The 10,107-nt window shown below is 41.7% G+C and overlaps 1 protein-coding gene across 1 annotated transcript; it reads left to right on the top strand.

Annotated features, from left to right (window-relative positions):
• Nucleotides 1-1,187: 1,187 nt before the first annotated feature.
• On the top strand, nt 1,188-5,637 carry LOC147453924 (uncharacterized). The gene is made up of 4 exons (XM_086516984.1): nt 1,188-3,014; nt 3,909-4,067; nt 4,986-5,213; nt 5,554-5,637. Exons 1-4 carry the CDS (start codon nt 1,188-1,190, stop codon nt 5,635-5,637), a joined length of 2,298 nt encoding a protein of 765 aa, XP_086373110.1.
• Nucleotides 5,638-10,107: the final 4,470 nt, after the last annotated feature.

Below are 10,107 nucleotides of genomic sequence, written 5' to 3'. Positions count from 1 at the left end.
TGGCTCAACCACCACCCAACCCAAAGGTCAAGGCAGCCAAGTTTAGAGCAGGGAGTAAGGAAGATGCTGACTGTCATGTGGCACAGTTTGAAACTAAGTGGCAGGCAAGTGGCTATCAGGTGATGTATGCTGATGGAGTAAAGATGGAACAGTTTGCTGCCACATTGGAAGGAAAGGCCATGAGTTGGTTCAGCCAATATGGCATTGCACATTTTGCTACTTATAATGCTTTGAAGCAGGCATTTCTGCAGAGATTTAGAAAGGAGAAGACTCCGACTGATGTCCTGAGAAAACTCAGAGACATTAAGCAAAATAAGATGCTGGTTGAAGACTATGCACAGAAGTTCAGAATTTTAGTAGAAAGATTGCAGGGGAATGAAAGACCCACTAATGAAATGTTAGCAGGTTATTTTTTGAAAGGATTGAGAAGCAGCTTAAAGGGAGCAGTAGCTAGCATTGATATTGCTGGAGGTCTGGATGACCTTGTTACTGCTGCTGCAAGGGTGGAGAAGAGACTTGGCATGACCAAAGCAAAAGGAAAAGAAGACAGTGACTCAGATTCAGAAGAAGCATCTGAAGACACAGATTCCAGTGGGAACTCAGATTCAGACTCACCATCAGACAGTGATGAGGAAACAGAAAAAAGAAAGAAGAAAAAGAGCAGTAAGAAGAAGAAAGTTAAGCAAAAGCAGAGTATTGAGCAAGATTTGGTAGGCAAACTTAAAAAGTTTGGTTATTCTGTTGTAGCACCTAAAGAAAAAGTGTATTGTCACATTTGTGAAAGGGATGGACATAGTACTGCTAGCTGTTGGTATAATCCAAAGAATAGAGGGCAGACAGCACCTAACATAGGAAGAGGAAGACCAGAAATTGGAGCAAATCAAGCAGTACCATTTAGGGGAAGACCACCATTTCAGAGGGCAAGACCTCCTAGACCTCCTTGGAGAGAGCAGGAGAACAATAATAATAGGAGACCCTGTGTGTACTGTGGTGCACCAGATCACTGGGTAGGTCCCAATTGTGCTTTATGGGTGAAGCATAGGGAAGAAAGGGGAATGCCCATTGTGAGATATAATCAGCCCAATCAACCTGAAAATCAGCAACAGCAGCAACAGCAGCAGCAGCAAAATCAGCCAGCAGCTCAGGCAAATGTAATCTTGTTTGATGTGTTTTCTCAGGATAAGCAGATGCAAGATACTGACCAAGAACAAGAGCAGCAAGGGAATGAAGAGGAACATCAATGGGCTTGTGACTGTAACCAATGTGTGCAGGAGGATCATGTTGAAGTTCTAGCAGTGACTAGGTCTAAGGATAAAGCACCTTTGGATTGGAAGGAGCAAAAAGGGGTAAGAGACCAGGTTACAAAAAGGATTGCCAAACACCCGGCAAAGCAGGTGGATATTGAGGATGACCCAAAAGAAAAGGAAGAGCAGAATAAAGGGAGTAAGGAGATGGAAAATAAACAGGATAAGGATTGGTTTGAAATACTTATTAGCTCACCTCTTCAATTATCTTTGGATCAGTTGTTGCAATTGGTTCCAGCTTTCAAAGACAGATTGTTCAGAAAGCTGCAGAACCTGAATGGACTTGGCACAATGGACAGGCAGTTTTATTCAGCAGCAGCAAATAGAATTGATCCAGCAGATGTGGACTTTGTGGTACCAGTTATTAAAGTACACTTTCTTGGAGAAAATTTTGATGATGTGTTATTGGATGGAGGCTCTGGGGTGAATATTTTACCAGAGGCAGTGTACAAAAGAATGGAGTTGGGAGCTATGGCTCCAACACCTTTTCAGGTGAAAATGGCAGACCAATCTAGGGTACAACCTTTGGGAATTCTCAAAGCACAGGAAATTCAGGTGTCAGGATTATCTTTTTTTGTTAATTTTGTGGTACTCAGAATGTCAGACTCAGCAGCTGCATATGAAATGCTATTAGGAAGGCCTTGGTTCAGATTGGCTAAAGTAAGACAAGACTGGGGAGAAAATGTTGTCATATTGAAAAAAGGGAAAAAGAAAGTAACCATACCTATGAGGGGAAGGAAGATGGTTCCATTAAGTGAGAAACCACTGTTTGCTCAGACTATTAATTTTGCTGATGAGGTCACAGATGACCAAGAGGAAGAGTTCTTGAAGGCCAATCCAACTGTTGTACCTGTGTTTGAAGTAGATGTGGAAAGCATGTTACAGCAGGGTAAGAAACAGGATGAGCCAGATACAGGTTTAGCACCAGGACAGACAGTGCAGGGTAAGGAACTGTTACAGTTGGTGGACCAGAAATATGCTATGTCTGATAAGGAACAGATTCAGCAGGAAGAAAAGGAGGCCAGGGATATGGCTGAGAAAATTTATGAAAAGAAGTTTGGGGCATCAAGCAGGGTAGAAAAGGAGGAGCTTCAGGAGCTAAATTTCGGAACAGAGGCAGAACCAAGAATGGTCAGAGTGAGTGCACACATTCAAGGGGAATTTCTGGCACAGCTGTTGCAATTATTGGTTGATTATAAGGATGTGTTTGCTTGGGATTATTCTCAGGTGAGAGGCATTGACCCAGCACTACATCAGCATAGGATTAATTTGAAAGAGGGTGCAAAACCAATTGTGCAGCAAAGATATAGAATGAATCCTAACTTTGCCAAACAGGTGAAGGAGGAGCTTGATAAGCTCCTGGCAGTAGGGTTCATTAAACCTGTACATGAAGTATCATGGTTGTCTCCTATACTGGTTGTGCCAAAGAAAAATGGAGCTTTAAGAGTATGTGTGGATTATAGAAAATTGAATGCAGCAACCATTACTGATCCCTTTCCTATGCCATTTTGTGATGCTGTGTTGGATGCAGTAGCTGGTCATGAAATGTACAGCTTTTTGGATGGATTTTCTGGTTATAATCAGATTAGTGTTGCTGAGTCGGATCAGCATAAAACAGCTTTTATAACTGAATGGGGAGCCTTTGCCTACACAGTGATGAGTTTTGGGTTAACCAATGGACCACCTTCATTTAATTTTGTTGCTCATAAGGTGTTTGAACCTTACTTACAGGACTTTATGAGAGTCTTTGTGGATGATTTCTCAGTGTTTGGAAAGAAGGATAAACATCTGCTACATCTGAAGCTCTGTTTTGAAAGATGCAGACAATTCAGGATGGCTCTGAATCCTTATAAAAGTGTAATTGCTGTGAGGAGTGGAATACTTTTAGGACATGTGGTGTCAGAAGCAGGAATGGCTATAGATGTCAAGAAAATAGAAGCCATTCAAGCAGCACCAGTTCCTACCAATGTTAAAGAGTTAATGAGGTTTGTTGGACAGACAAAGTGGCACTCCAGATATTTGAGGTATTTGTCTAATGTATGCTTGCCATTAACTCAATTAACAAAGAAGGATGTGGCATTTGTATGGGATGAACCTCAGCAGAAATCATTTCAGATGTTGAAGAAAATGATATCAGTAGCACCAATTTTGTAGCCACCTGATTGGTCATTGCCTTTTCATGTGTTTGTTGATGCCTCGGATATAGCAATAGGAGCTGTACTGATGCAGGAGAAGGAGAAGGGATGGTTCAGACCTGTGTACTATGCAAGCAGGGTTCTCACAGGTGCAGAAAGAAACTATTCTGTGACAGAAAGAGAAGCTTTAGGGATGGTATATGCATTGAATAAGTTCAGGCATTACTTGTTGGGGAACAAGATAGTTTTTCATGTTGATCATCAGGCCTTGTTGTATTTGATCAAGAAGCCACTTCTTACTGGAAGGCTTGCAAGATGGATGTTGTTATTGCAGGAGTTTGACTTTCAGATTGAGCATACTCCTGGGAAGGAGCATGTAATTGCAGATTATCTAAGCAGGATTGAAACAGGTGAAGCACCTACTGGGGTAGATGATGCACTTCCTGATGCTCAGCTGTTTGATGTGCAGACTGCTGTGACTGAGTCTTGGTATGATCAATTGCTGATGTTTTTGACTGATGGAACTATACCAAGGGAGTTCAATGCTGATCAGAGAAGAAAATTTGCACTGAAAACCAGACCCTATTTAGTTATTGCAGGGGCACTATATAAGAAAGGCATTGATCAAGTGATAAGAAGATGTGTGCCAGAATTTGAGCAAAGTGCAGTCTTGCAGGAAGCACATTCAGGCACAGCAGGAGGGCATTTCTCTGGAGATACTACAGGGAAGAAGATTTTGCAGGCTGGATTATGGTGGCCTACAGTTTTAAAGGATGCACATGATTATGCCAAAAGATGTGTAATTTGTCAGAAAACAGGTCAACCTGATTCAAACAGGGATAGGATGGGGGATCATCCTATTTTGCCTTTGGAACCTTTTCAAAAGTGGGGTTTGGACTTTGTAGGACCTGTCAAACCAACTTCCAAGAAGGGATGCAGATACATTTTAGTGGCTACAGATTATTGCACTAAGTGGGTAGAAGCAGTAGCATTGAAGGATAATAAAGCTTCAAGTGTGGCCAGATTTCTTTATCATAACATTATGACCAGGTTTGGGTGTCCAGTGGAGCTGGTAAGTGACAGAGGAACTCATTTTCTGAATGAAGTAATTTCAGAGCTAACAAGGACACATATGATTATGCACAAGAAGTCTACAGCATATCATCCACAGGCTAATGGTCAGGCTGAGAGCTCCAACAAAACACTGGTAAGGATTTTGAAAAAGATTGTGACAGAGAATCAGAAGGATTGGGATGATAAGTTGGATTCTGCCTTATGGTCCTTTAGAACAGCTTTCAAGGTCACTACTGGTATGACACCATTCAAGCTGGTGTATGGGCTGGAAGCTGTGGTTCCTATGGAGTTTGTGGTACCAAGTTTAAGAGTCTCAGCAGAGAAGCAGTCTCCCAAGTTGTCAGTACTACACAGGAACAAATATCTGATGCAGCTGGAGGAGGATAGGTTGGTAAGCTCTTACATTACTGAAGTCATACAAAGAAGAAGACAAGCATGGGTGACCAAGAATGTGAAGTTCAAGATCTTTCAGGTTGGAGATTGGGTAATGTTGTACAACTCTAAGCTGGGACCACATCCTGGTAAATTGTCATTAAGATATCAGGGACCATATCAGATTGTGCAGGATAAAGGACAAGGGACATTCATCATAGCTGATGTGTTTGGTACAAGAGTGGAAAAGGCAGTTAATGGTTTCAGGCTGAAGAAATTTCAGGGAAAGCCACCTCATTTGGACTGGCCAAGTGTAGCCTGCATAACTGTAATACCCCTACAGCCAGGAGATTCAGAATCAGCAAAAGGAAAAGGAAAAATGCTGGTTTGCATGGATTTGAGGAGGTCTTTTCATAGTATCCCATATAATTCACGGGTTGGAGGAAGTAGGCAGTTCCAAAGTGCACATCCGATTCAACATTGTAGATGTTGGAAGAGTACCTGTGTCGGAACTGACCAAGTCGGAATTTTTAATAAGAAATTATTAGGCCGGACTAATAACTTCGGGGAGTGTGCTGAAAAGAAGTTTCGTAGCACTTCAAGGATACTGGGTGGAGATATGTGTGCATGGTGCAGCGAGTATAATCATACATGCAACAAAAGTTCAGTACACATGCAGCAGCGCGGAGCATTCGGGTTTTCGCTTGAAGAAGCTTTATTCAGTCTTGCCATGCCGAAAGCAAAGCAATTGATGGCCATGCAACCACAGCCTGATGAGGAGCAGACCGAAGATCTGACACCACAGTTCACTTGGCCCCATTGCAGTATTGTTACATGTGTAAAGCGGACAATGATGTTGGGGAAGATTCTCCTTGTATGGATGTACTACCTGGGATGACTGAGTCGGACAATGTGGATTGGGTCCACCTAGGAGCAACCATAGACACTTGGGGAAATAGGGGGACGACCTGGGTAACACTTGAGGGGGATGAAATACCACCACTTGTACCCTTAAACATGCTAGAAGCAATGCATATAGCTTCTGATGATCTACAAGATGAAAGTTTGATTGGCATGGAAACCAGTAGCGCCTCACAAGACTATAGCCCACACGATTTGGAGTCAAAATCATCAGTTGAAATTGACTCTGAGGACGAAGAATCTGAGTTAAATCTTAGTGAAAATGTGGGGACAAACCATTCAGGGCCCAGTGGTAACCTAGATGATAATCTATCCAAAGGAGCAGAAGACACAAGTAGTGATTCATCTAGTGAGTCTTCACTAGAAATCGACCGTAATCGAGAATTAAACAAAAAGAGTAAGAGATATAAGAGGCGACGATATCGAGCAAATGTGCGTGCTAGAATAAATGAAAATAAATCTACCGCAGAATGGCTTTATTATATAGGGGCATGTGATGCTCATCGAAAGTTGGTAGATAACTGGGGTGAATGCCTTCAAAGCGTTATGTGGTGTAGTCCACAACCCATTGACATCGCACAACTAGAGGCTACAGAGAAGCCAAGGTTGAGCCGTCACGTAAGGAGACGACAAAATCGAGAGTTAGCTCAACAACAAAAGGAATCAGAAGTTAAATCACAGTCCACAGAACAACAGGACCCCACAGACTTGCACCCTGCACACCTGAACATTTCAAATCCTATACCACAGAGGAACGTAAGGTTGTGTATACAAAGGCTCAAAGAAAACCTATCGATGGGAGCAATGGAGTCTATGATGGTCCAGCGATAGTTAAGGAAATAGAGTTAGCAGACCCAGGAGAAGAGTCTAAACCTGTCTTCATTGCCCAAGATCTGACAGCGACTGAGGAGTGTGTACTTAAAGAACTTCTCAAGGAATTCAGGGATATATTTGCTTGGACATATCATGATATGAAAGGTGTTCCACCTTCCGTGGTGCAGCACACAATCCCCATGAATAGCATGGCTAAACCAGTTCAGCAACGACCCTACCCAATGAATCCTAAATATGCAAAGATCGTTCAAGAAGAGATTGAAAAGCTTGTGGAATGCGGATTCATATACCCTATTGAGCACTCAGAATGGGTGTCTCCAATAGTGATTGTGCCAAAAAAGAATGGAAAACTCAGAGTGTGCGTAGATCTCAAGAAGGTCAATGCCACCACTAGGAGGGACCATTACCCCTTGCCATATTCGGAACATGTGCTTGAAAGAGTTGCAGGGAAGGAAGCTTATAGCTTTTTAGATGGGTACTCTGGCTACAATCAAATCACAATTGCGCTGGAGGACCAAGCTAAAACAACCTTTATAACCGAATTTGGAGTGTTCGCATTTCGTGTTATGGCTTTTGGCTTAACCAATGCCCCGGCTACCTTTCAAAGATTAATAAACACTGCTTTTAGATAATATTTGAGAGAGTTTTGTGAAGCTTTCTTAGATGACCTTTGTGTTTATTCCTCTTGGAAAGAACATCTATCATGCTTACGAAAAGTGTTTGAGAAGTGTAGATTGTATCGCATCTCCTTAAACCCTTTCAAATGCTAATTTTGGGTTAAACATGGAGTCATTTTAGGGCATATAGTGTCCAAAAATGGGATTTCCACAGATGAGGGAAAAGTTAAAGCCATTGCTGAATTGCCACCACCTACAAATTATAAAGGAGTTCAAAGGTTCATGGGCCATGTTGGTTATTACCGACGATTTATTTTAAACTTTGCCGAGATAGCTCGTCCTTTGTACAAGCTTCTTATTGAGTTCCAATGGACTGCGGAGTGTGAACATGCTTATGAGTCATTGAAAAAGACCTTGACTAGTGCTCCTATTATACGAGTGCCCGATTGGAATGTAATTTTTCATATGCATATTGATGCATCGAACTTTGCTATTGGGTGTGTTCTAGCTCAACCAGAAGAACATAAACTGGACTACCCCATTAGCTTTGCAAGTCGTTAGTTGAATGATACGGAAAGGAACTACACCACTACATAGAGAGAAGGTTTAGGTATGATTTATGCAGTGAAAAAATTTTGCTACTACGTTCTGGCCAACAAGTTTGTGTTCTATGTTGATCATCAAGCCTTGTTGTATCTAGTAAATAAACCTTGTTCCACGGGAAGAATTACACGATGGTTGCTAATTCTCCTTGAGTTTGATTTTATCGTTGTGGTGAGACCTGGTAAAAGACATGTCATGGCTCATCATTTGTCTTGCATACCCAATGGTGAAGCCCCTACTGGAGTCGATAATTTCCTGATACTTCTCTATTCCTAGTCGAAACCATACCTGAGAAGATTGTGAACTTTCTAGTTAATGGTTTTCCACCCAAAGAGCTTCGTAAAGACATAGCTCAAAAACTGTTAAAAGAATGTGAACCTTACTCTCTCATTGCGGGAACTCTCTACAGGCTAGGGAAGGATGATATTCTTAGACGTTGTGCCTGTGAGGATGAGTATTTATACATACTGCAAGAAGCCCTCATGGGTATAGCCGGAGGACATTTCTCAGGGGAACTAACAGCTAGAAAAGTGTTGCAATCAGGCTATTGGTGGCCAACCTTATTTAAGGATGCATCACTTTTTGCAAAAGGATGTGATGAATGCCAATGTTACAAGATCACACAACAAAAGGATAGGATGCCCTAACATCTTGTTAAAGTGACTCAACCATTTGAAAAATGGGGTTTGGACTATGTAGGCCCAATTAGTCTGGCAGCTCGTAGCACTCAATCTCGATATATTATCGTTGCCACTGACTATGTGACAAAGTGGCCGGAAGCCAGGGCGACACGTAAGGCCGATGCAAGGTCAACTGCCAAGTTTCTCTTTGAGAACATTATTACAAGATTTGGTTGTCCCTTTGAGATTGTGAATGACAATGGTACTTATTTTATAAATGGAGTAATAAAAGAACTCACTACCAACTTTATGATAGCTCACCATAAATCCACACCTTATTATCCACAAGCAAATGGCCAAGCTGAGAGCACCAATAAGACCTTAATCTCTATCTTAACCAAAACGGTGAAAGCTCATCACACAGATTGGGATTTAAAGGGAGAACATTATTATAAGATTTGGTTGTCCCTTTGAGATTGTGAATGACAATGGTACTTATTTTATAAATGGAGTAATAAAAGAACTCACTACCAACTTTATGATAGCTCACCATAAATCCACACCTTATTATCCACAAGCAAATGGCCAAGCTGAGAGCACCAATAAGACCTTAATCTCTATCTTAACCAAAACGGTGAAAGCTCATCACACAGATTGGGATTTAAAGCTTACATCAGCTCTATGGGCTTATCGTACCGCGTATAAAGTTGCCATTAACTGCACACCATTCAAGATGGTGTATGGCCAAGAAGCAGTTATGCCATCGGAGTTTGTTGTTCCTAGTCTTCGATTAGCTTCTCAAGAAGGTTGGGATGGTAACCCCTTGGTTGAGCGATTATATATCCTTGAAAGGCTAGATGAAGAGAGGAAATTAGCTGTGCAAAATGCACTTGTGGAGAAAGATAGGAGGAAGAAATGGATTGATCGTCATCTAAAGAACAAAGATATCAATGTTGGTGATAAAGTCCTTAGGTAACGAAAAGAAAAAGTTGAAATATGCGGGAAAAGGACCATATAGAGTATGTGAGATCACCCCACAAGGAACCATTCGTGTGGAGACTCTTGATGGAGTTGAAACCATTGGATTCCTCAATGGGAGCAAATTTAAAAGATACTATGATCCTTTAAGCCAAGAGGAGTTGCATGCCATCCATACAAAAAAGGCAGCCAAGGCACAAATAGAATTGAAGAAGATACAAGCTCAAGCTGAGGCTAAGGAGCGACAACAACGTATAAGACGAAAACGAGAGGCTAACCTTGGAGTCACACATGCATTCCACATTGAAATCGACGAGGATTGGTTGGACTCTGACACACCTCTACGATACCCTATTGAGATAAACAACACCTATGGAAAAGTGCTATATAACACCTTATTGGACATGGGTGCTAAATATAATCTGCTATCATATGGGGTGTGGTGTCAGTTAGGGAAGCCACCTCTATCTGAGAGTATTATCCAAGTCAAGGGTGTCAACAAAAAAAAACTGCGGTTTTTGGAATCTGGCACACTTCTGTCAGTTATGACAATGGGGTTGCAGCTCGAGACTTTTTGGCATGCCTGTTGGAACTATGGAGGGTAATATAAACCTAGGACTCACGTGGATGATAGCCACCAAATGCACTA

Source organism: Adiantum capillus-veneris, chromosome 7 (genome assembly GCF_014529385.1).
Source record: "Adiantum capillus-veneris isolate H3 chromosome 7, ASM1452938v2, whole genome shotgun sequence".
Classification (NCBI taxonomy): Eukaryota; Viridiplantae; Streptophyta; class Polypodiopsida; order Polypodiales; family Pteridaceae; genus Adiantum; species Adiantum capillus-veneris.
Note: the sequence above shows the minus strand (reverse complement) of the source record. Positions and strands in the feature narration are given on the sequence as shown.

Excerpts from the sequence above, each read along its gene's own strand:
- LOC147453924 (XM_086516984.1), top strand. The coding sequence starts at position 1,188 with ATGCAAGATACTGACCAAGAACAAGAGCAGCAAGGGAATGAAGAGGAA. Across the intron at positions 3,015-3,908 it reads TTAATTTTGTTGCTCATAAG|ACTGCTGTGACTGAGTCTTG; the intron begins GTGTTTGAACCT and ends TTTGATGTGCAG. Across the intron at positions 5,214-5,553 it reads CAAGTGTAGCCTGCATAACT|TACACATGCAGCAGCGCGGA; the intron begins GTAATACCCCTA and ends ACAAAAGTTCAG.